This window comes from Nyctereutes procyonoides, unplaced genomic scaffold, assembly GCF_905146905.1.
Source record: "Nyctereutes procyonoides isolate TBG_1078 unplaced genomic scaffold, NYPRO_anot_genome, whole genome shotgun sequence".
Taxonomy (NCBI): domain Eukaryota; kingdom Metazoa; phylum Chordata; class Mammalia; order Carnivora; family Canidae; genus Nyctereutes; species Nyctereutes procyonoides.
In genome coordinates, this window is record NW_026575052.1 from 17,439,222 (window position 1) to 17,465,299 (window position 26,078).

The 26,078-nt window shown below is 54.0% G+C and overlaps 1 protein-coding gene across 7 annotated transcripts in view; it reads left to right on the forward strand.

Annotated features, from left to right (window-relative positions):
- Positions 1 to 829: 829 nt before the first annotated feature.
- ZNF362 (zinc finger protein 362) overlaps positions 830 to 26,078 on the forward strand; it is a 40,132-nt gene continuing 14,883 nt past the window's right edge. Inside the window, exons 1-7 of one of the 7 annotated variants that reach the window (XM_055331720.1) lie at positions 830 to 1,055; positions 15,329 to 15,454; positions 16,308 to 16,379; positions 20,794 to 20,857; positions 21,009 to 21,255; positions 24,384 to 24,705; positions 25,434 to 25,658. In XM_055331720.1, the coding sequence (XP_055187695.1) occupies positions 15,417 to 15,454; positions 16,308 to 16,379; positions 20,794 to 20,857; positions 21,009 to 21,255; positions 24,384 to 24,705; positions 25,434 to 25,658 (968 nt within the window). In that variant the 5' untranslated portion in view covers positions 830 to 1,055; positions 15,329 to 15,416. The other 6 variants (XM_055331719.1, XM_055331718.1, XM_055331723.1 and 3 more) reach the window with 6 other exon arrangements.

Sequence of the window (26,078 nt, forward strand, 5' to 3'; positions counted from 1 at the left end):
TCTCCATAAATTATTTTTGAAATATTTTGCACCAGATATTTGTCTCCTTTCTTATTATTATCTCACTGAACTTCTCAACAACGGGTTGACACTTTTATCACCTCCATTTTCCAGGAAACCGAAAGGTCCTCCCTTATTCCTCACCTAGCTCACCCCAGATCTAGTTTCAGGACTTCCCCACCTCCCTGAGAGAGTGGCCTCCTCTGCGTCCCCCCCCCCCGCCCCCCGCCCCTTGTGCTTTGCAATCCCAACTCATTCCTGCCACACTGTGTTTTTGTGCCCTGCTCTGTGCTGGCACTGTGCTTGGGGCTTGAAAGCAAACGGACTAAGTAGGCCCTGACCTCCAGCTGCTCGCAGCCTAGGCGTCCTGGGCAAGACTGGACTCCCCATGGGGGCAGGAACTTTGTCCGACTTGCTCGACTTGCTCGCAGCTGTTGGCAGCCAATCAGCACAGCGTGGGATCGTAGGTCCTCAATCACTATTTACCCAATTGGGGGATGCTTCCCGGAGGACCAGCACACCCTGGCAGGTGATTGTGTGTGTGTGTGCGTGTGTGTGTTCTCCCCTGGGGACTGGGAGCTCCCTGAGGGCAGGCCAGCCCTGATTCCCCTGGCCCAGAGGCTGAGTGGCAGTGAGTGCCACAGACGTCGGGGTCGGTGAGAGGACCCAGGGGCCGGCCGCCTCCTCAGGTAGAAGTGAAGTTTGGGAGCTGACACAGCCCGGGAGGCCGAATCCGAAGGACTTGGTGACTGATTGGCTGGGGAGGGTGAGGCGGGAGGAGGAGTCACACGCAGATGGCTCTGAGGTCTGGAGCTGGGGGACAGCCGGTGCCACCTCTGATAGACTCTGCGAGAAGAGCCGCTGACAGCCTCAGGCGGCCCCACCCTCCGGGGGCTCGGGCCTAGGGCCAGGGATGGCCGGAGCCGGCAGAGGGAGGGGTGGCCTGGCCAGTACAAACTTCTGCCCCCAGCCCCATGTCCTCGTCTTAACAACAACAACAACAACAACAACAAAAAACCTCAGCCTGGATTCTGAGCTCGGTCGCCGGTTACCAGGTGTGGGGCCCAGCCCGGGGGTCCCCGCCCGCCGGCCCTCTGCGCAGGAGACCCCCGGGGCCCCAGCCCGCCATCACCGCGGGGCGGGGGCGCTCAGGCTGCGGCGGCGGCGGCGGCGGCGGCCCGGCCTGGGCGGGACAATGGCCGCGGCCGCCGGGGCCCCGGGAGCCCCCGCGCTGGGGAAGGGGCTGGCCTAGGGCCCGGCGCCGGTGCCCTCCCCGCGCGGCTCGGGCGGGCGGAGGGGGGCGACGAGTTCCTTTGTGGCTCTGCCGCGGGCGCGGCGCGGGCGGGGGGCGCGGCGCAACTTTGCCAGGCGGCGGCGGCGGCGGCGGCGAGCGCGAGACGAGGCCCCGGGGCCCGAGCGGGGCCCCCAGCGCGGCCCGCCCCCGCCCCCCGCGCGGCCCCCTCCCCTCGCGCGCCGTCGCCCGCGCCCGGCGCTGCCCACTCGCGGGAGCCCCCGGGGCCGGACGGGCTGCGCAGCCGGAGAGGCGGGGGCCCGACGCGGCCCCCCCTCCCCCGGAGCCGGGCGCCTGGCGCGGGGGCTCGCGGAGCGCACGGGGGGCCGCGCGGCGCTGCAGACCCAGCCTCCCGCCGCCGCCGCCGCCGCCGCCGCCGCCGCCGCCTCGGCGCTTGCAGAACCCAGAAGTGAACAGCAGGCGACCCGGAAGGTTTGCGCGCGGCTCCGCACCGAGCCGGAGCCCGAGCCGGAGCCCGGAGCCGGAGCCCGAGCCGGAGCCCCAGCCCGGCCCTGCACGGGCCGCCGGGCGCGGGGCTGCGGCCGCGTCCCGGAGCCGCCGCCAGCACAGCCAGGTCCGTGCGGGCCCGGGGCGCGCGGGGAGCGGGCCCGGCGGCGGCGGGCGCCCGCCCGCGGGAAAGTTGCGCCGAGTTTCGGGCGGGGGCGCGGGCCGGGCGCGGGCGCTGTCAGCGCGGGCCGGGGCGCTCCGAGGGCCCGGGGCCGCCTGCGCCTCGGGCCGGGCCCGGAGCGGCGGCGGCGGCGGCTGCGGCGGCGGCGGCGGCGGCGTCGGCGGCGGCGGCGGCGCGCGGGTAGGAAGTGTCTCCGGCGGCGTGTCTGGGTCTGCTCTCCGAGTGTGTGCGTGTGCGTGTGTGTGTGCGTGTGTGTCTCTGTGTGTGTGTGTTTTCTTAAGCCGGGCTATTCAAACCTGCTGCAATTCTCCGGTAAACAATGATTCATGGGGCTTAATGCAAATAAACGGATTGCAAACGGCGCGGTTCGCGCACTTTGCAGCCGGCCCGGTGCAGCGGCCAGTGCCGGATTTCTCCCCTTTTTTGCAGATCTGCAGAATATGGCGTCCCTGTCCTGTTTTAAAAATAAGCCAGGCTGCCATTTTTGTTTTTCTTTTGTCTGAAAATTTTAATAAAACTGTCTGAGAATGTGGGAGAGGCGGCTGGAAGCAGAGGGGGCACCCGAAGGGTTGGCTTTTTTTCCTTTTCTTTGGCGAGAGCCGCGAGCCTTTCGGGGAGGTGAGACACAATGCAATTGCACTTTAAAGAGGAAAAAAAAAAGGAAGCCGCTGGGCGATTTAGGGGGGAGGGCTGGGAATTTAAAGTTAACTCCGAAAGTTTTCTTTTCTGTTTTTTTTTTAAGCTCTTTTTTTTCTTTCCTTTTTTTTTTCTTTTTTTTTTCTTTTTCTTTTTTTGGAAGGCGGTGAAATGCCGCGAAAGGATCTCGGGGCCCATTTCTCCCCCCAGCCAGCTGCCTTTGCAGGATTTTTGGGAAAAAGTTAACTGCCGGCTTCCTCAGGGCTGCGGGGGGCACGTGGAGGGTTGGCGATGGGGGCTTGGGGGGGACCAGGAAATGTCTCTTGGAAAACGCTCTATAAAAATGGCATTGTAAGGAACTGTATCCTCGGATTTGGGGGAGAGGGCTGGCCATAGGGGCTCTGAGTGGGCCCACGGTTTCCAGCTCAGACCCGTGGCATGAGGAAATAACCCTGCTCTCCCCTGCCCTGCCCTGCAGCGGTTTGTGTGTGTGGAGGGGAGGGGGCTGTCTCCTTCATGGGTGGCCAGGGGGGCCCCCCTTGTAGGCGGGAATCATGCCCCGGGCGCTGGGGTGGCTTCTGGAGCCCTCCGGCAAGTGTGTGTGTGTGTGTGTTTGGAGAGCCCCTTCTTTGATCTGGTGGGCCTCCTGGCCTCTGGAGGTGGCATCTGGTGGCAGATGCCCCAGGGTGGTGGGCTTTTGTCAGGGTGCTTGCTGGGGGCCCCAGTGGGTCTTGTCTGAGGGGAGGGGGAGGAGAGGTCGTCTGGTGGGGGGAGGGCACTGGTTTGCTGGTCTGAGCCTCTCCCTGGTGGTACCTTTCTACTCTTTTCTGCTACTTCTGCCCGCACCCTGAAGGCTCCTGTGTTGGAGGCAGTTTGGGTTTGGGTGAAGTTACTGAAGTGTCTTGCCGGACAGGTCAGAGCCTGCAGGTGTTGAAGACTACGGGAGGGTCTACCAGGCCCAAAGGTCTGGAGTGGCAGGCGCTGTCCAAGGCACCGGGGCAGGTTGGGCCTGGTCTTTAGCCTTTTGGGAAAGTTTGTCCTGGGAGGACCGTGAGCCCTTCTGGCCCTTTCCCAGCATCTCCTGGACAGGAGACCCCTCTAGTCTCACTCCTGATTTGTATCCTGGCTCCACAGGACAACGTGAGTTTCCTGAGGACAGAGTCAAGGATTGAAGGCTGGGTTTAGGGGTTCAGGGCTGCAGAACTTGACATGCCTGGGCCAGGGGGTACCAAGCTAGGTATTTTTCAGATAGAGAAACTGAGGTTCAGAGAGGGGAAGTGACTTGCCCAAAGTTGCATTGCCAGTTAAGAGGAGGGCTAAGATAGGGACCCCGATGTCCGTCCAGGCTCCCACCTCTGGGCTGTCACTGGTGTTCTCTCTGGAGGCCCTGACTCCTGGAAAAGTCATGTTGGACAGAACTAGACTGGAATGGGACAGTATGTCCCCCTTCACTGCCCCTGCTCCCGGCCATCATAAGCCTTCCTTGTGAATGGAACTTTATAGTTTGCATGGTGTAGTGCGTGGTTATTATCACGTCAGGCTCTCCCAGAAACTTGCTTGGGGTGAAATCGTCAGGATGGGGACATTTAACCCCATTTCTAAATTTAGGAAACTGAGTCTTGGAGAGGTTGAGCAGTGGCATAGGAGGCCTTAAAAACAAGTCTCCAGACTCCTTGTCCAGGCCTTTTTCTAGGTGGACTTTGGTGCTTTGTAGGTAGGACTTTAACCCACCTTCTAGTGTTTGATCTGTCAGATTCTTCTGCTGAGCCAGTGGCTGTGCAAAAATCTAGGGGCTCCAACCCCAAACAGTGTCAGAGCTGAAAAGGCCCTGAGAGGTCATCTGGGCTCAGAGAGGGGAAGCCACTGGCTTGAAGTCACCTAGCAGTTTGGGTCCCAGCTAGGACCAGAGCCCTGGTCTCCCTTCTCCCTTCCTCTATGAGAAACTCAGAGGGGGAGTGAACCACTCTACCCTCTACTAGGCTCCACTGAGCCCTGGGGAGCAGTGATTGCTGCTGGTGGTGATTGGTGATGGGGTAGTGGGTATTATAATGGCCAACATCTCAGAGACATGGCTTTGTTCAAAGGGCTGAGAAATAGGCTATCTGTGTGCTTGGGGAAGTGGAGGCAATGGGGGATGGCCCCAGGTGGAGAGGAAGCTGGTGTGGGGGTGAGGTGTAGACTGGGTTTGAAGCCAGCCTGTCCCATCCTTCTCTGGGCAGACACTTCCTTGCCCTGCCTTTCTATAAGACAGAGTCCTCCCTTCCTCCCTCTCTGTCTGCCTCCCTTCCTCCTTCCCTTCCTTTCTTCTTTCCTTCTATTTCTTTTGTTAAAAGATTTTATTAATAAATATTCATGAGAGGCACCGAGAGAGGCAGAGACATAGGCCCCTTGGGGAGCCTGATGTGGGACTTGATCCCAGGACCCCCAGGATCATGACCTGAGCCAAAGGCAGGTGCTCAACTGCTGAGCCACCCAAGTGCCCTCTTCTTTCCTTCTTCTAACTGCCATCAGTTAGTCATTCACTGGCTTTCTACATCATTCCTTTATTCTTTTCACTGTCTACTTGTTAGTTTAGTGGTTAGCCATTTTAGCAGCCTGTCCCTCAGTCCTTCCATCCACCTGGTCTTCAGCTCACCCAGCACAGGCTGGACAGCCACATGAGATACAAATACAGTCCTCCTGGGCTCAAGCCAACAAGGAAGAAGACCGCAAGTAGAGGGAGCACTAGCCAGGGCAGTATTTGTGGGTGCCTGCATGTGTTACAGGGGAGGTCTCTTGATGAAGAGGAGGCTTGACAATACCAGAGGACTTAGTTCCACAAATGGTCATGATGGTAGATCTGGGGCCTGGGACCAAGTCTCACTTGCAAATTGACTTTGCAGTTTGTGCTGGGTGGTCCATAGGTTGTGTCACTTTGTATGCATTCTTCCCTTCTTTGAACCTCAGTTTCTTGATCTTTAAGAAGGGGTCCACTGTGAATTTCTTGTAGGTTTGGTCGGGTAACATGGGTATGTGGGATGTCTCTGAGCCCTGGCCAGGCATGTGGTAGGACCTCAGTACATACGAACTGAATGATAAGGACCACTGATCACCAACCTAGGCCCCACCTTGATTTTTGGAAACCATCGTGATGTTTCAGAATGAGCCAAGTGATCTGGGGACCCTGAAAACCCTGCCCTGGCTTGTCATTACCCTGCTGAAATTCTTCAGATGTTTCCAGGGCATTTCAAAGAACAAAAATCCGAAGTCCTTTGCGAGCGGGCAGACAGGGGCCGTCACAGTCCGGGAGGGCCTGCCCCCCCCTTAGCTCCCTTGCCCACCCTGCAGGCTCACTGCCTCCACCCACACCAGCTGCTTTCTGCACTTTGAACTTACAGATTGTTGGGCTGGGGGCTTTCCGTATCCCCTACCTGGAACACTCTTCCCCAAATGTTTGCATGGCCAGCATCTTCTTGTTTCATCGGTTTCCACTCAGATGTTACCTCCACCGAGAGGCTTCCCTGACCACTTGCTCTGGGATAGCTTCCTATGGTCACGACACTGTCACATTCGGCCCCTTTCCACTTTCTCTGTGGCTCTTGACAGTGTGTGAAGCTTTCTTGTCGATTTGTTGATTTGTCCTCCTTGCCTGTCTCCACTGCTGAACGTAGGTGCTAGCACCCCATGCATGATCTGGGATTTAGAATCTTATAAGAGGGACCCTCTCTGCCTTACTTATTTAGCAGCGCAGAGTACCTTGTGGCAGGCCATGTTCCAAAAGACTTTATAAATGTTAATGTATTGAATGCTCATTGTCATTACCCCCATTTTACAGATGAGGAAATCAAGGCACAGAGAGACTAGGTAACTTGCCTGAGTCCACGGAGCTTGTCAGGGGCATTGCAGGATTTGAACCCAGCACTCTGGGACTCTTCCTTCGAATCCTACGGCTGTTGAGGGGAAGTCCAGCCTCAACCGTCCCCTGCACAGAGCAGGAATCCCCTTCCCACTTCCTTGACAAAAGGGCCTCCCATCTCCACTAGAGGGAACTCCCCACCAGGACCCCCAGCTTCTTCTTGTCAGATACTTGACGTGGCCAGAAAGATTTTCTCTACAAAGTACTGCACTTTCCCTGTGAATAACATTTGGGGGTGATGTTGGTGTTCTGGATTCCCAGGGCTTTTGACCTTGCGGTCTCAAGACCTCAGTAGCCTTTTTCTCTGCACTGGGTTGTGAGCCCCTTGAAGGGTGGGTAGCCGCGGTGCGTGGTGCTGAATGATGAGTCAGTCAGTGAATGAGTGTGTACAGAGCATGCATCCCGAGCTCCTCTAATCCCAGGAGCTCTGCGCTAGGTGCTGGCTCTGGGGATTGGAGTACTCGGGGAAAGAGGACAGTTCTGTCTCCATGTAGCCCCAAGAAAGTCTGTCTCTGATGATGCTTACGTACCCAATTTCTGGAGGACCATTTGAGATTCAAAGTCACGCACTAATTGGCACTAATTGGAGAGAGGTAGACCTCACAGATTATCCACGCAAACCGCACTTTGTCCACTGGGGGAATAAAGCAGGAAGGGAGAGGGGTAGGACTTGTCTAAGACCATACACACCTTACGGTGCTTTGCCTGGGGGGCTTTCTGCTCCCCATAGTATGTGGGGATCAGAGCAGGAGCAGCCCTCTTGGAGAAGCTCTCCTGTAGTACCGGTCTCCTTACCTCCATAACAGGGGTAGCGTTTCTGGATATATAGGCTATGTGAAGACCCAGTGTCATGCCTGGCACTTGGATGGGGATGAGGAAGTGGGCATGGTGGAGGTGGGTTGGTGGGGGTGTGTGGGTATGGCTTCCTGGATGCTGGGGCTAGGGCTGGGCTTGAGAAGCCAGGAGAATTTAGGGAGGGGACCAGGTGGTGTCTTTACTGGATAAGGTATGCGGGGAAGGCCATGGGATTTGGTTCTGAGGCCCAAAGTGTCCTGCCTTGTCCCTGCTTCATCCATATAGCTACAGGATATTCTGAGCTGGGGGAGATGGCTCCCCACTATCTGAGTCGTTGGTTTTAGGTTTTACTCTAATGAGTGATGGTCATGGTGTATGGAGGGCAGAGGTGCTTCTGGAAGGAAGTGATCATCTGAACTGTGAAGTTTTCCAAGTGGAGGGCATTCTGGGCAGAGGGTATGGCCTGGGCAAAGACCGGGAAGTGGGGAATCAAGGAACATGGGGAAGGTGATACCCCAAGAGCAGGGGGGAAGGGGAGGGCCAGTGGTTGTGGGTTTTCCGTGGCCTGTTGTTAACCCCTCCCCACTCCTCTATCTGACCAGCCCAATCTTCCATTGCTGACTTGTCCTACTCAGGGCTCACGCTGTTTGCCTCCCCTGCCCCCTGCAGGGGCCTGAGCTCTGTCTCACTTATCTCACAGGGTGCCGGCCCCTGGGGGTCCTGAGGCACAGCTCAAGAACAGGCTGTGACCAACTGCCAGTGGTTCCCAGCCCAGGACCTCTAGGACCCCTCTAGAAAGTTCCTTGGGGCCAGGCTGTGGCAGGGGTTCAGCAGTCACTGTCCCTTTTAGAGTTAATTCCAGGCTTGGCTCTCCAGCAGTCAGCGGAGCAGCCCCTGTGGGTCCTGGAAGCCTCCCAGAGCTGCAGCATCCTCAAGCAACCCCCAGCCCCAGCCCAGTTCACCTCCCTGGTTGGTCAGATTTCCATGTGGGTCTTTGGAATGTTGGGAAGGGCTCCCTTATGCCTGAGAGAACCTACTAACAGAACAACAACAGCTAAGGTTTACAGAGTCCTTCCTGCACCAGGCACTGTTCTCAAGACTTGATACCGATTGACTCATTTAATCCCAACAACAGTGCTATGGGGATACCATTGTCATCCTCAGTTTGGTAATAATCCCAAGGGCCTGAGCTGGGGCTTTGACTCGGGCTATGTTGTACGGAAACTGTACTTTAACCCTTGAGTCGCCACGTTGTCCCTCAGAGGGTCCAGGAACTCAGGCTGGGATTTAGTTTCAGCTGTCCTAGAGAGCAAGGGGTAGGGCGCCTGGGGGACTCAGTGGGTTAGGCATCTGACTCTTGGTCTCAGCTCGAGTCTTGATCTCAGGGTCATGAGTTCAAGCCCCGCATTGGGCTCCATGCTGGGCATGGAGCCTGCTTTATTTTAACTTTTTAAAAGATTTTATTTATTTATTCATGAGAGACACACACAGAGAGAGGCAGAGACGACATAGGCAGAGGGAGAAGCCAGCTCCCTGCGGGGAGCCTAATGCAGAACTCAATTCCAGGACCCCAGAATCACGACCTGAGCCAAAGACAGACACTCAACCACTGAGCCATTCAGGTGCCCTGGAGCCTGCTTTAAAAAAAAAATTATATATATATATATATATATATATATATATATATATATATATAAAGAGAGAGGGGGGGGGGGCGGGGGGATGAGCGGTGACCCAAAGAGAAAATGGACTCACTAAAGGTCATACAGCAAGCTGATGGTGGTAGATCCGGTCTCCCTCTGTCCTCACCAGCTGTGTGACTGGGCTTGAGCCTCATTCTTGACTCCCTACAAGGAGGAGATTAGGGTAGAAGCCAGGAGGGCGGGACCCTCAGGGGACGTGAGAAGGGGCATGGGGTAGGGGTTTCTTGGGGGCCTTGATGTGTGTTTTATAAGTCACAAAGCTGTCCATTTATGTTGTTAGCATCTTTCTGAATGCAGGCCGTATCTCAAAATGCTCCCAGCATCTACCTCGCAGGGTCATTAAGAGCCTAAGAGAAATGTTTGTTAGGTAGCAAACAGTACCTGGCACAGAACAGGTGCTCAGGTTCTCCTCTTGTCCTTTCTTTCTTTCTTTTTTTTTTAAGATTTTTTTTATTTATTCATGAGAGATACAGAGAGAGAGAGAGGCAGAGACAGGCAGAGGGAGAAGCACGGTCCATGCAGGGAGCCCAGTGTGGGACTCAATCCTGGAACTCCAGGGTCAGGCCCCAGGCCGAAGGCAGGTGCTAAACCATGGAGCCACCCAGGGATCCCATCCTCTTGTCCTTTCTTGGTGGCCGAAGGACTTCCCTGTGAGGATGGGATCTGGGGGGCCCCAAGGGATATGGAAGTAGAGAAGGGCATGTGTTCAAAGCCTGAGAAGGGGGATCCCTGGGTGGCGCAGCGGTTTGGCACCTGCCTTTGGCCCAGGGCGCGATCCTGGAGACCCAGGATCGAATCCCACGTCAGGCTCCCGGTGCATGGAGCCTGCTTCTCCCTCTGCCTGTGTCTCTGCTTCTCTCTCTCTCTCTGTGTGTGTGACTATCATAAATAAATTAAAAAAAAAAAAAAAAGCCTGAGAAGGGTAACCTGGCCCATTCTCTAGATGAGGGACCTGAGGCTCCCAGGGAGGGTGATGGGGTGGCTCAGGGGGTGTTGGGGTGGCTCGGGCTGGGGACATGGAGTGGGAGGGACAAAGAGGGGAAGAGCAGCATCCAGCTCCCTCTGACCAGGGCACAGAGCAGCCCTGCTTTCGGATGACTCCCGCCCTCATGATGAGAACAGCCCTTCCAACCCTGCAGGGCTGCGGAAACCCAGCCTAATTGGATCCAGGACCCTCGGGAGCCTTGGTCCTCGCAGGAAGTTCCCAGGAACCAGCTCCCGAGGCTGGCCTGGGTCTTGGGGCTAGGGTGGGGCCCAGCAGCTGGAGCTCAGCACTCTGGGCTGCGTGGAATGGGGACACATGGAGGGCACAGGGATCGTGAGAGGCAGACTTGGAGCACGTGGGGGGCTCACGCTGGGAAAGTGGGAAACCTCAGCTTCTCCCCACTAGACTATCTCCTGCTTATCACTTCCAGGCCATCCTTCTGTCCACCAAAAACCTTGACCATGGCCTTCCCCTGCTCAGAGACCTTCCATGGCTCCCCATGGCCTTTTATCCAAGCACCGTAGCCTGGAACTCTGGCCCTTTGTGACCAGTCCCAGCCACCTCTCCCTGCTTCCTCTGCAAATCCCTGCACTATACCCACACTGGACCAAACGTGATGCTTTATGCTTTCTTACTGCTGGGCCTTTGCACATGAACTTTTTACCACCTGGCCTGCCCTTTCCTGGCATCTCTTGACCTCTCTGCTTTCCCCCATTGGTAAGTCCCACGTTCATGAAATCTTCATGCACCCCTCAGTGGGATGAGCTCATCTTCCCAGGAACACCCATACCCCATAGCTCAGCTGAGCCCCAGCAGCAGCTGGTTGTCACTCTGGGGCAGGGAGCATGTTTGAGAACCCTCAGCTACCCTAAGAAGCTAGCAGTTGGCCATGTCTTTGCACATGCTGCCCCTCGGCTTGGAATGCTCTCCCTCTACCCTCTGGCTCTCCTGGCAAACTTCTCAGTCTGTAGAGCTCATGTGGACAGTCCCCTCCTCTCTCTCAGGGACAGCCCTTCTCTTTTAGTGAATATTTATTGAGCACCTAGCATGAACTAGGCATCTGAGCACTTCCTATGTGGTTAGTACTTGGCTCTGGGGCCGCCTTAGTGGCTCTGTACTTGTGGGTCACGACTGGAGGGAGGATCTGGAGGCGTGATAGAGAGGTAGAGAATGCAGGGGGCCGTGGGTGTGAATAACAGAGCTGTCCGCTTCATGCTGGGGAGAGAGTTAGAACGTGATCTTTAGCTGAGACCTGAAGGAAGAACCAGGTGAGCTGTGGGGCCGTGTTAGGATGTGGGGTCATAACTAAACCAAACCCAAGCCCTGATCTCAGAGAGTTCACAGCTATGTGGTGGGCAGACTGGGTGGACGGACAGGGAACCAGGCAGTTCTAGAAAAGTGGGGTCAGTGCTGTGGTGGAGGAGGTCCAGGAAGCTATGGAAGCTCAGAGAAGAGGCTGCAAATAGCTGTGGAGGGGCCTGTGAGCAAGAACACTTCCCCAAGGGTGTGACACTGGAGCTGACTGGTGGTTGATGGGAATCTGGCAGGGCTCCAGCTGGATGATGGCCCCAGATGAAAAGGCACAGCCTATGCAAAGGCACGGTGGTATGAAAGTGCAGCTTGTTTTGCGGGACCTGCAGGTAGTGTAGTGAGGCTGAAGGAAGGGAAGCTGTGGGTACGTATGTGTGTGGGATGTGTGTGGCCCACAGAACGTCACTGGTAAAGGCCTTTGGGTGCTGTGCTGGAGATTTGGAACTATACCTCAAAAGCGATGGGGACCCAAGAGAGATTTCAGGCAGGAGTGAGTGACCTGAGCAGGCTTTGGCTTAGTCCTCCCCGCTGAAGCCTGGTCTTCCCCATAGGACAAGCAACCCCTTCCTGACTCTGTGCACCTGGCTGGAGTCTGGGGTGGGGCTGGAGGCTCACTGTGGGACTTTGAGCAAGCCCCTGGCCCTCTCTGAGCTCTTCTCTCCTCCCAGGTAAACCTGCAGGGCTTGAGGCCAGAATCCTACTGGAGCTATGGGCAGGGGTTGGGCTGTCTTGTTTGGCCTAGGCTTGCTGAACCTTTAGTCTTATGAAAAATATGCCTTAAAAAAGGTCCCATAACTAGCCTGCAGAGAAGTCAGAGAATACGGAAATAAGGTAAACCCAAACCTACCATTTCTGCCCTTACCCCAAGCCTGAGGTACCATCACTATTAGCATTCTGGTTTTTCCTTCCCTCTTCTCAGTACCTGTTTTTATATAGATGTCATTGCTCTGTCTACACATACAATTTAGAAAATCTGCTCCCCCACCCTATCTCCCTGACAAATATTGTATCACGGGTATTTTCTACATGACTTTGGAGTGGTTCCAGCCCTTCTTTCTAACAGTGTTAGAGTGAAAAGCATGGGCTTTGGAGCTTGACTTTCTGGGTTCAAATTGTTCATGCTTGGCTTTGGGCAACTTACCTAATATCTCCGTGCCTCAGTTCCTGGTAAGGTTGATATGGGTATCAGATGAGTCATGACAATGCCAGTAAACATTGGCTATTTGTAATGATTGCTGACTATGTCACTGGGTAACGTGACTTACAGAGCCATCCTCCTATTTAAAAATCTGGCTCTTTCCGTTTTTCGTTATTGTAAAAAACAAAGCAAAACAAAACAAAACAAAAAACACTGAAGCAAACAGCTTTGTACTTAAAACTTTGTCTATATTTGGGTTATTTTCTAGGGACAGATGACCAAGAATGGGATCACTAGGCCAGGAAGTCTGAACTTTTTTTTTTTTTTTTTTAGCTCTTGACACATTATTGCCAGACTGTTTTCAGAAATGATTGTGGGGTGCCCAACTGGCTCAGTTGGTGGAGTGTGTGATTCTTGATCTCGGGGCTGTTGGTTCAAGCCCCATGTTGGGTGGAGAGATTACTTAATAATAAGTTCTCAAAAAAAAAAAAAAAAAAGGAAAGAAATGTTTGTTCCAGTTTATGTTCCTACCAGTAATGCCTAGCGGTGCCAATTTCATCTTACCCTCACCAATACTGGGTATTATCATTTTCTTCTTTCTTTTTGCTATTTTAAGAGGTGAAACTCATTTAATTTTCACTGCCAGGGAAGCAGAGCCACTTTCTGTGTTGATTAGCTGTTAACATCCTTTTTGGTCTGCTAGTCTTTATGGAGCACACATAGCCCCTTCTCAGCTCACTTAGGAAGATAGGGCTTAGATACAGGAAATAGGGAATAGGGTGACACCAGGAACAGTAAGGTGCCAGGGTAGGGAAGGGAACTTTCATCTATCCAGGTCTTGACCCTTTCAGTTCCCTCTACCTAGAGCATTCATTCATTCATTCATTCATTCATTCATATATTCATTCATTCATTCATTCATTCATTCAAACATTTAGCAGATACTGTGCAGGGCTTAAAAGATAAATTACTCAGCCATGATTCTGCCCTGAGAGAGAGCATGCCTAATACCAGAGATAGTCACGAAATCAGAAAATAGGGGGATACATGTTCTGATGATGGATGTGCAGGGTACAAAGGGAACAGAGGAGAGGTACCCAGCATAGCCTAGGGGGGTGGAGGTGGAACAGTCCTGGAAAGCTTTCAGGAGGAAGTGGTCCATAAGCCAGAGCTTGAGTATAATTTGGAGTTAGCCAGTAAAGTGAGGAGGATGGAGGGTTCCAGAGAGAGGAAGCAGCCTGAATGAAGGTTAGGAAATAAGGGAAGTGAAGCCCTGGGGGAACTCTATGGCTGGCTGGGCAGAGAGTAACGTCAGAACAATCAGTGAGGCCAAAGAGGTCAGCAGGGCCGGATATGTAAGGCCCAAGGAATCCAGACCTTGTCTGGAGGGAAATAGGGAGCCATGGGAGGTTCTAAGGAGGTGAATACCGTGATCTGCTCTTGTATTTTAGAAATATCACAGCAACTACAGTAGGAGAATGGAATCGGGGCTGTGGGTAGAGGCAGGGAAATCAATGAGGGGACTCTTGCCAAAGGGGACCGGGACCAAGGCAGAGAAAGGTTGCTGGAGACCTTTCCCCACTCTATAGAATCCTAAAAACAGCTCCAAAGTGCATATTGAATGTTACCTGTGCCAGGTAGCCCTTGTTGACAGCCACCACCGCCCCACTGGGTCCTACGTGCCTGGAGTACGCAGACTGTACAGGGCCTGGTGTGCACTGCTGAGTGGAGCGCCCACCATCAGCTGACCCTAACCTTTCCCTGTGCCTCCCGGACCCTCTGTCTGTTCCCTCTCCACCCTTGGGCTACCAACAATTTTCTGTCTTTTCTTGGAGAATAAATTTATTGTTTTCATTATAAAAGCAACTGAATGCGGTTACAGAGAATCTGGAAATCAGAGAAACAAAGACAAAAACTAGATCGGCTCCAGCCACCTCTCCCAGCCCTCCCTCTGGGTGTGGCTCCCTGCAGCTTGCTTTTTCTGACGCAGGTTTTTATTTTTGCCTCCTTGTAATCATAGTGTCCGGACGGTTTTGGTCCTGCTCTCTCCCATTTGCTTTGTTGAGAGCTTGTTCCTCTGTGGCCACGGAGTCTGGACAAATCTCAGTTTTTAATGCCTGTGGGATGGTCTGGGGATGCGGGTGGGACAGAGTTGCTTAACCGCACCCTGCTGTCCTGCAGTGGCCAAGGCTTGTCACATGCCACCTTGGGCTGCCTGTCCTCTTTGTGTGTTTGTCTATACCCGGACTGCTGCAGGTGGCAGGGCCTGCCCCCTGGCATGCCCTTTCCTTGGTGCTTCCTCTCCCAGTGCCCCTTTGTAGAGCTTACAAGGCTGGCCTCAGCGACCATCTTCCTGGGAAAGGATCATGGATAGATCTGGGTTCAAATCTAGACTTGGCTCTGTGACCTCAGGCACGTTACATAACCTCTCTGGACCTCAGTCTCCTCATCTGTATCACGGATCTATTGCAACAGTAAAATAATGACTGTAAAAAATGCCCTGACACAGTTCCTGGCCCACTGTAAGTGCTCAAGAATAAGTAATCAATATTATTCTATTTTTTCGTCCCACAAAGAGTTTCTGAGATCACGGTGGGCTAGGTGCTGGAATGGCAAAGGTGAATGGGCATTGGCTATACCTGTGAGGAGCTCACAGTCTGGCGGGAAAGTCACCCAGGGAAACAGCACATCAGGGTGGGGCTGGACCAGGTCTGGGTGGTGTCCTAACTCCGTTACTTGCTAGCTGTGTGACTTTGGGCAAGTTGGTCAACCTCTCTGAGCTGCAGTTTCCTTTTCTGTTAAATGCACATCTCCCAGGGTCATTGGGAAGACTCTGTGACATGATGTGTATGACATACTCAGCACAGTGCCTGGCATGTAGTAGGTGTTGAAATAAATGGTAGCTGCCATTTTATTATTATTGTTATTGTTATTCCCATATACAAGGTGCTGTTGGGAACACAGAGGAAGTGACTGGCTGGGGGTTCAGGGAAAGCTCCGTAGAAGAGGGAACACTTGAGCTGGGTCTTGAAGGATGAGTAGAAGTTCACCAAGTGGGAAAGGACACTCTAGGTAAGGAGCCTGTGATTCCAGGTTGAAATTTGTCAATGAGGGGTTTGTTCTTTGGGGGGGATTAAGGCATTGTGTTCATCCCAGATTCCTCGAGTGCCCTCATTGCTTCCCTCTGGGTCTGTCCCAGAGGCCATGTGCACTCACCGTCTGGTGACAGCGCCCACCTGTGACTCTGTGTCCCGGTGGCTATGGGTTCCTGCTCCGTGTCCCCGTCTGTCCATGTTTGGGACCACAGGTCTGTGTCTGTCACGTGCGTCCGTGTGTGGTGCTGTCTGCATGTTCCTGTGATGGTGTTTGTCTGTGTGCGTATCCAGAGGTCCCTCTGGGCCACACAGTGGGGGGCGACCCGCATGCTTCCTTGGCCTCCAGCTCCTACCAGATAGCCAGGCCTCCTTACTCACTCTCCTCCGGGTCCCAGCTCAGCCGCTGCCTCTCGCCTCCATCCCATTCTCCAGGGGCCTCCTAACAGGTATCCTCCTGCCTCCTCTCCTGGCCTCTCCAGTCCCATTGCACAGAGCAGTCAGAGGGGTTTTTCTAAACCACAGATTCGATCCCATCACCCGTTGCTTCGAGGCCAGACTCCAGGTGTAGGATTTCTTCAACTTTCTAGGTCATGCCCTGGCTGCTGGCTCCAGCCTCACGTCCCCTCTCCCAGTCTACACCAGCACACTGGGCTCTTGGCACATGGCGTGTTGCTTCTCACCTCTGGGCCTTTGCTCAGACTGCTGCTTCTGTCAGGAATGCTCCCCAGTCCTGTGTTGCCTGGCTCACTCCCATTCATCCTTTAAGACCCAAAGCTGGCATCACCTCCAGTGGGCAGTCCTCCCTGATTCTTTTTTCCATCCTGGGTCAGGTCCCTGGCTCTGGGCTGTCATCCCTTACTTGGGGGACAGGAGCAAGTGATTTGCCCAAGATCACACAGCTGGTGAGTTGGAGCCGAGATTGGAAGCTGGGTGGATTGGGCTCTAAACAAAGCAGACTGTCCCGTGGGCCAGGCGAGGTGGTCATAGCTAGGACTCGTAGAGTGGAGAGGGTGGATTTGAGGGGGATTTAGGAAATGCAGTCCCAGGGACGTGGCTGGTGGTGGATCTGAGCTGGGAGAGGTGGGTGGGTTGTGTTCGGGATCCATGTGTGTCTGTGGCAGGAGCATCTGGGCAGATGGGGATGTCCGCTCACAGGAATGGCTAGAGGGGCACACGTCTTAGGGGAAGACCAAGTCCAGCTTAAGCCTGCTGAGTCTGACCATCCCATGAGACAGCAAAAGGGAGGCAGTTGGAAGGTGGGCCTGGAGCTCCAGGGACAGGCCTGGTCTGGGGGTGGAGACTTGGGGCTTGGCCGATATTTGAAGTCCTAGAGTGGATGGGCCACCCAAGGATGAGGCAGGTGGGGATGGAGGAGCCTGGCCTGTGGTTGACAGCTCTGAGAGATGCTGAGATGAGGGGCCCAGGATCACAGCCCAGACCTTCACGGTGGTCCAGGCAGCATGAAACCATGAAGGGTCCAACTAGAAGGTGGCCTTTCAGCTTTGACCCCATGGAGGTCCTCAGTGGCATGTAGCAGGTCTCAGGCAAGAGTTCTTTTCTGCCGAAGATTGTGGGTGACATGTCTTCCTCCTCCACTTAGCTTGGAGCTCCCAGATGGCAGGGCTGCCCCACCCCCATTTACCTTAGTTTCCCCAGCACTGGTCCCTGTGTGGCCCAGAGGATGTATATCCAGAACGATTGGATGGGTGGTGGATGGGCCAGCTGCCATCAGGATACTGTTTTCAGAATCAGCTCTAGGTGTTTCATTCATCCACCTATCCAGCCCTTTTCACCTTGTGGAGCAAGAAAAACAGTGTGCTTGTGCTGCTGTAAGGGTCAGGGTTACGGGTCTCACAGCTCATAGCAGTCTTGGCTGCTCTCTGGGGCTTGAACACATCCTGCCCAACCACCAGCCCATCTCTTCTGTCTGTCTCTGCAGGAACACTCAGCCCCTGGCCCCATCTCCTCTGCCCCAGGGGGTGCTGCCCTCAGGCTGCTCCCTCTGACATCCACCCCCTTGTGGCTCTCTTGCCTCCCAGACCTTCTCCCCACCCACTTTCCATTCCAGCCCCACCCCTCAGAAGGTATTCTGCACCCCACTGTCTGGCCTGGCCCTCACTACCTCCCCTCTCCCACTCTCTTTGGTGCCTGAAGGTGGCGGCTCAGGGACCCAAACCTGCCCTTGTACTTTCACACATCCGTGCTTCCGCTCAAGCTGTGGTCTCTGCTGGGAATGCCCTTCTGCCTAAACACACACCTGTCCTAAACATACACCTGGCCGGTCTCCTGCTTAAAACCCCTCCCCTAAGACAAGGTCTGAGCATGACCCTGCCCACCCACCTCTTGCGATGGCCCGCCATGTCGAGCAGGTCCCAGGCTTACACAGCTAGGTACCCACCCCACAGGCTTGCTGGGAGGCTCCCATGAGATACTCATGGAGTGAGCCTAGCAGGAAACCTGACGTCAGTAGGAGCTCAGCAAATGGCCATTCCCCGACTGCCTTCCCTGCATTTGACACAACAGGTGTACACCAGGGGCCAGGGGCACAGACTGAATCATTAAATTACTTAAGACCAGCCAGAGGAGGACAAGGAGAAATTAGGCAGAGACTGTGGGGATCAGATTAAGTGGTCCGGGACAAATCCTTTTCTTCCATGGCCCCAGCCAGGGCGAGGGGCCATCCTTGTCTGCCCAGGAGCCTGACAAGTGGTAGAGAGGATGCTCTATCCCAGCCATGGGACCCTAGGCCAGCCACCTTCTTCCCCCCATATCTCCCTGATCGGGGGTAGGGGTGAGCCTTTGGGAAGCCTGAACTTGACATTGAGCTGAAGAGGAGGAGAAGGTAGCTCCCCCAGAACTCTGAGAACAGCTGGTGTGGTAGGCAGAGTCCTGGGCCAGAGCAGGAATGAAGCAGAGCAGCCTGTTTCACCCCATTTCACAGATGAGAACTCAGTCTCTGAGAGCGGATGCCCAGCAGTGCAGTACGGTGCTCCCTTCTGTCTCTTTGTCCTTGTGGCCTGGAGCAAAGTGCCTCCCTCTGCAAAATGGGGATGCAGATACTCCCTTCTTCCTGGGGCTCTGAGGAGAATGTCAGAGAAGAGCTTTGTTAATTGTCGAATTGTGTGTGGTTGCCTTGAATTCTTATTATTATTCCTTCATTTATTCATTCTGTCGTGCAACTCTCATTGTTGGTCACCTCTGGGCCTGGCTGCTGGGATACTGAGATGGATGAGATAGGTGTATCTAGTTCCTGGCTCCCCTTCCCCCCAGCCTGGAGCCTCCACTCCCTGGCTCTCCAGCTCAGTTCCCTTCACACTTTCCCTGGTGGGCAACAGCTAGGAGGACAGACAGGTCCTAACGCTTCTGGATGAGTGGGTGCCTGCCCCCTGGGGTGGTGCTCATTGTATCCTAAGACAGGACATAATCACAAGCCAGCAGTCAGGATGCCTTGTCTTTCCCCTGGACAGCTAAGGGACCAATCAGCTGGACTTTGGAGTCAGGCAAATTAGAGCAGGAATCTCAGCTCTGCTTACTTGCTGTGTGACCTTGACCAAGTCACTCCACCTCTGGGAACTTCAGTTTCAGTTACAAAATGGGGATGATGAAAGTACTTGTCTTTGAGTGTCAGTGTGTCTGGTACAAGGTAGGCAGTTGGTAGATGGCAGCCTTCTGTCATTACTGTGTTGAGGTCTTTCTGAGAAAGGGATCAGGAACACTCAGGGAGAACTCCAGGCAGGAAATGCTTCTTAATGCTGGGCTGAGGGAAGGGCAGCTTGGTGTCTGTGGGTAGAGGGAGCAGGAGAGCCCTCAGAGGGCAGGGGCTGTCCCAGCCACCCTAGAGGAGGCTACTCTGACCCTCAGCCTGGCCAGGCTCAGACCCCAAGCAGCCCCCAGGCTGGGTGTGAAAGGCAGAGGATGTTTTGTGTAGGTATCTAGCCATTTGCATGTGGGTGTTTGCTTAAGCAAGGACTGAGGTTTGCAAAGCAAATTGCCCAGAGCAAATGGCTTGAGCAAATCCAGTTACCAGTTTGACTCTGGCACCCTCGCCCTGTTGTCTTGGACAGGTCCCCCCCTTCTTTCCAAGCCTCAGTTTCTTCACCTATAAAATGGGGTAATAATACCTCCTGTGCTTATTTCTCAAGTAAAGATTACAAGGATAATTTATATTAGAAGTCATTATGAAAAGTGTTGAAATTAGATTGTATTGAGAGCTTTCTCCTAAAACCCTCTGCCTACAGTTCCAGTAGGGGCTCCTTGGGCTTCTAGGACCAGGAAAAGAGGTTGAAGGCACTTTATTTTGGCCTTACCTGTTGAAGTTTTACTTCAACAGCAATACCAGTTGGTATTTAGTAATTTCTGTAAGAGAGAGATAAAGAAGAGGATATTGATGGAGAGCAAGAGTCTTCAGGATGGTCCCTGTAAGTCACTTCTTGACTTACTCCCGGGTTGCAGGAAGACTAGAACCCTCTGGAAGAGTAAGATAGCTCTGCAGGCCCATCTTTCACACTGCCATGGTTGAATGGCTTTCTAATTGCACGGGCCTGCCATGGAACTTGCCAGAGGTGAGGACCACCAGTAGATTGTCACATACTTCTACTGAAGAGTCCCAAACTGCCCCAGCCGCAGGCCTCCCCAAGCCCCTCCTTAAGCACAGTATGCTGACACACTCTTGTAGGTAAAATGTTGTACGCGTCCATGCTTGTTTCTTGAAAACTCTCCAGAGGTACAGTTTCTCAGGTCTAAGGGCAATAATCATTTGGGTCTCTAAACCATCGTGCCAAATTGCCCTTCAGAGTGGCCGTATCTGATGACCCAGGCTGCCCCCTTGTTCTGATGAGGATGTCTGCCTTCAAGGGGTCAGCGGTCAGAAGGGCAGGGATCAGGGTTGGACAGTTACCTCTGTTTTATGGCCATTTACAAAGTGCTCCAAGATTCCCCAATGTGTCTCTGTCTAGGAGCGGGGAGATGGGGGGCTTCTGTGTGGAATCCATGGGTCCATGGGGTCAGCTCTGCAGCCTTGGGTCCTTCTAGGGGATGGGGATTGGTCTGCCCACATCAGGGTGATGGGGGGACTGGGAGCACAGCTGATCTGTCTCTGACCTTTGCCCTCTGGGGCCCACAGAGGGAGACACTGAATTCCTGACTTTTCAGCTTGGAGACCTGTTGCCCAGGCCTGGGAGGGGGTCTGTTGCAGGGTGAGGGTCCCACAGGGGCAGGGGTCCCAGACACCGGGCCAGTCTTGAGTGGGCACGGCTGATGGGAGCTCGCCCCAGGCGGGTGGGGAGGGTCCCTGTGACAGTCGCTCTCTCCCCGCAGGATGGCCGAGCCTCGATTTAACAACCCCTACTTCTGGCCCCCTCCTCCCACCATGCCCAGCCAGGTAAGACCAAGCATCGCCCTCCGACCGCCCTCCCTCCTGGAGCCGCTTTGCTTTGCCCTGGCTTCGGCCCGGCCTGCGGGGCTCGGGGCTCCTGGCTCGCGGGGGACCGGCGGCCCCAGCCCCCTCAGTGCCTCTCCTCTCCCGCCCGCAGCTGGACAACCTGGTTCTGATTAACAAGATCAAGGAGCAGCTGATGGCGGAGAAGATCCGGCCGCCGCACCTGCCGCCCACGTCGGCCTCGTCGCAGCAGCCGCTGCTGGTGCCGCCGGCGCCGGCCGAGAGCAGCCAGGCGGTCATGTCGCTGCCCAAGCTGCAGCAGGTGCCGGGGCTGCACCCGCAGGCAGTGCCGCAGCCCGACGTGGCGCTGCACGCGCGGCCCGCCACCAGCACCGTCACAGGTACGGCGGGCCGGGCGGGGCGGGGCCGGCGGCGAGGGGAGGGGCGGGGCTGCCGGGCGAGGGGCGGGGCGAGGGGCGGGGCTGCCGGGCGCGGGGCGGGGCGAAGGTCCCCTCGCATCCTGGCCTGGGAGGACCCCCCCCCATCCTGACCGAGGTGGGGGCGCTGCCTCCTGGGAACTTACGGAATCCAGAGAAGAGCCCTGACCGGACTTGTTGGGGGTGAGGGAAAGGGCCTTGTGCAGGTGCAGGGTGGCTGAGGGCCGCGGAGCAGGAAGAGGGAACAGCATGTGCAAGGCGGGTCTGTGTGTAGAAAGCGCACGTCGGAAGGTCTGTCGGGGTGGGAGGGCCAAACGATGATGATGATGGTGGTGACTACGACTATAATATGGCAGCTGACTCCACAGTTGAGCCCCTGTGGGGTGGGTACTGCTAGTATGAGGTTGAACAGGTGATTATTTTTGACTCCGGAAACAGCAGTTTCCTGTTCACTCTGACGTCTCCATTTAACAGATGAGGAAACTGAGTCAGAGTTGCACAGTCAGCAGGAGGCAGAGGCAGGCAGCGTGGCTCCAGAGCCCATGTGTTAATGACCCTTGGCTCTACCTGGTCTCAGAGAGGAAGCCGACCAGATGTGAAGGGCCCTGTGGGCCAGGCTGTGCAGTTTGGACTTTACCGGCAGGCAACGGGGAGCCATGGACGATTTTTAAGTAGGGGAGGGAAATGCTCAGATTTGGGTTGCAGACCTGAGTCTGGCTGCAAAGTGAGGACTGGCTTGCTGAGAGAGGAAGCAGGGAGATCTGCAGGAGAGAGTGGTGGCCTGGATCAGGCAGAGGCAGTGGGCATAGAGAGAAGGGGATAGATCTGGGACTTGTTGAGGGGAATGGACAGGGCTTGGTGCTGGACTAGATGTAGGGGTGAAGAGTGGGAAGGAGTGAGAGCACCCCAGGCACTGCCCGGCAGGTGGAATCATAGGAGGAAGCACCTAGTAAGGAAAAAGGTGAGCTCAGTCTTGGGTAGGTTGATACCAGGGTGTGGGGCACATCCTGAGGTGGTGTCACGGCGCCAGGGCTGCCTGACGTCTACCCCAGAGCCTGGCAGCCAGGCTTTCTCTGGAGGCCACTGCAGCTGGGCCTTTGTTCCTCCCCTGGCTCACCCCTGCCTCTCTCCTCCTTTGCCCCTTCTCAGAGATTTCCCAGGAATTATGGGACCCAGTGAGCCTCCCCCGAGGCCTGACCAGCTACACTCTGAACATCCCCCCCTTATTATGATTTTATTAAATTTATTTTTTTCATTATAAAAGTAATATTAAAAAAGTAATATAAGCATATTAAGGGAAATTTGGAAAAAAGCGAAACTAAGGGGAAAAAAAAAACCCACTCATAATCCCCAGCTCCTAACCCAGCAGCTTAGAGAGCCTTTTGGTTCATTTCCTTCCTTTTCCATCCTGTTTATTTTTTAATATGCGTGTGTGTTTTGCTGAGCTTGTAGTAGGGCTTTACCCATGACTTCAACTCACTTTTCCTACTCACCATTCTATGAGAAGCATGTTTAATGCTTTTTTTAATTATAAAGGTAATTCATAGTCCTTACAGAAAATTTAGAAATTGCAGACAAGCTGAAAAGAAAAAATTAGCCCGAGTCATACTATTGTTAGCCTTTTCGTATGTTTTCTCTATAATTTATTTTGTTTTATTCTTTAATCACAGATATAAAAAATGGATGAATTCACCAGGTAAAAAAAATTCAAATAATAATAGAAGCAGATAGACAAAGTATGAAAGTCTCCTTTTACCAGAAAATTCTTCGTCCTCCCTAGTGCAAACCACAATTTATACACAAATTTAGTTGGGTGTGTCTTCTCAGATCTATTTCTGAGCATTTACACACACATCTTTATTGTCTTTTACATACATATGAAGCTTAGGTGTGTGTTTTTTTAAATAGATGGGTTCATACTGTCTGTGATTTGCTTTTTCACCTGACAACAGCACATTTGGGCATTCTCTCTCCACCACGCTATAGCGTCTTTCTTGTTTTTGTGGCTGCTCAGTCCTTTATAGGGAGGATGGACCACATCTTTTTACACAGCCCCTGCTGAAGACAAACTGGTTGTATTCAGTTTGGTTGCACAGAAAGTCCGTATACACACATCTTTGTGCTCATGCGCAAATATTTCTTCATGTACCATTTCTAAAAGTCATTGGTTTGTCAGAAGTTAGGTACATTTGACATATTAATGGCTTCTGGCCATCAGCCCTCCATCGAGGGTGATAAATGCACACTCCTGCTGGCAGCAGGTGACACAAACAGTTGTCTATCTCTGGATCTTACCTTTCTCAGTGGATGGATTTTTGGTTTCTTTCTAAAAGCAGCGTTGTTTTTGTTACATGATCATTACCACTTTCCTCTTGTGGTCTGCTTGACCTGATATTGTAAATGTTTCTAGTCCTCTCATTTTTAAAAGAATGCCTTTTATTACAAAAGTTTTTTTTTCTTTTTCCATTTTTTTTAAAGTAATCTCTACACCCAGTGTGGGGCTCGAACCCACAATCCCGAGATCAAGAGTTGAACACTGCTCCTCTGACTGAGCCAGCCAGGCGCCCTTGTATTACAGAAGTTTTTGAAAAAGTTCATTGTCAAAGAATCAAAGTACAGTTAAGCCAAAAAACTTTAAAAAAAAATTTTTTTACTCCTAACCTTACTGTCCACATTACTTTTGATACCTCTTCTTCCCCTACTTACTTTTTCTGTACATACATATAACATGTCTGTTCATTTGTTTTGTGCGTGTGTTTCATTTCACAAACATCATCTCTTTAATGGGCAGTTAATATTCAGTAGAGAAGGTTGATCACAGTTTATTGACCCCTTCCCTCATGTTGCATATTTTGATTACTCTGATTTTTTTGCCATTGCAAATAATACGGTAGTGAACATCTTTGTGCTTTTTTGCTGTGGTTTGAAGTATTTCCAAAGGGCCTCTGTTACCAACCCAATTTAGTCCTTAGGTATGTAAGGCATCTTACACGTACACAGGCTCTCATGGAGTCACCCCTGGGTAATTTACAAAGGGAAGGGGAGGCTCGGAAAGGCCTCTGCAGCTGCCCCCACCCTCATGTCTTCCACAGGTCTGGGGCTCTCCTCCCGGACCCCGGCTGTGAGCACGTCCGAGTCGAGTGCAGGCACGGGTACCAGCACCCCGTCCACACCCACCACCACCAGCCAGAGCCGCCTCATCGCCTCGTCCCCCACCCTCATCTCAGGGATCACCAGCCCCCCCCTCCTGGACTCCATCAAGACAATCCAGGGCCACGGCCTGCTTGGCCCCCCCAAGTCCGAGCGCGGCCGCAAAAAGATCAAGGCGGAGAACCCAGGGGGGCCGCCTGTCCTCGTAGTCCCTTACCCCATCCTGGCCTCGGGCGAGACTGCCAAGGAGGGCAAGACATACAGGTGGGGGTCTTGGTGGGAGGGGGTCCACATGGGCATGGGGCAGAGGCTCGCCCTAGATGCCCAGCAGCTGGGGTTGGAAAGAGGGACCCTGGGGGCTGAGGGTGGGTGCCAGGCCCAGAGGAGTGGGAGTTCTGACCTTTTGCAGGTGGGCTGGGGACTGTACTCCATGCATGTGCAGGGCTGCTGGGAGCCAACCTCACAGGCAGCCTGGAGATGTGGGAGTCTGATTCTTCCTTCCTTCCAACAATGTTCCCAGCCCTCAAGTTACAGTCATTTGGGGAGGGCTCAGAAAATGCCAATCCCAGGACTGTACCTCCAGAAATCCTGATTTAATTTGTTAGGTGGGGGGGGGGGGCATGCAGAGGTCCAGTCAGCCCTTTTTGAAAACTCCCCAGATGCTTCTGATGTGCAGCCCAGAGGAAAACTTCTTACTCCTGAGTGTTAAGGAGTAAGGAATGTTGGGCAAACCTTTCCAGAACTGCTGGGCCCTCTCCTCCCGGGGAAATGTAACCCACTCCCCTGCTGCTGCAAATGGGCCCCCAGTAGGACAGCCTTCACCTCCACATTGGAGGATGCTCGGGTTGGCAGGCTGCCCCCTGTCTTTCCAAGGTGGGCTCCTCACAAGAAAGCCCTGTGCCAGGTGCGAGGTCTGTGTGCTTGTGGAAGTCCCCTGAGCTTACAGGCAGAAGCTTACACTTCCCGGGTATGATGTGCCTCTTGCCTCACAGGTGTAAGGTGTGCCCACTGACCTTTTTCACCAAGTCTGAGATGCAGATCCACTCCAAGTCACACACCGAGGCCAAGCCCCACAAGTGCCCGCACTGCTCCAAGTCCTTTGCCAACGCCTCCTACCTGGCCCAGCACCTGCGCATCCACCTGGGCGTCAAGCCCTACCACTGCTCCTACTGTGATAAGTCCTTCCGACAGCTCTCCCACCTCCAGCAGCACACCAGGTGAGTGGCCTGCCTGGTGCTGCCCCCCCCTGCAGCCGGTATCAGCTCAGCACCTATGCCAGGTGCAAGGACCTTCTTAGGTGCTTACTGCCCTGATGGTCAAGACCAAACTCCTTTACTTGGCTTTTGAGGCCTCTGATAATAGGACTTTTATAGACCTCACTGGCCTCTGCCATCACTACTATGCTGCCCTTCCCAGTGTTTCTCATCTGCTGTGTCCTTTACTTGAAACACTCTCTCCCTTCTTTATCCTGTTTCTCTGGCCCTCTCCTAGCCATCTCTCTATTCAGCTTCCTCCAGGGAAGTCTTCCTGGGGCCCCAACAGGCCATGTGCATCTCCATCAGAGCAGTGGCAGGCTGTCTTGCCAGGTTCTTTGCCCACCACCCCAAATACATTGGGTGTTCTTGAAGGCAAGGGCT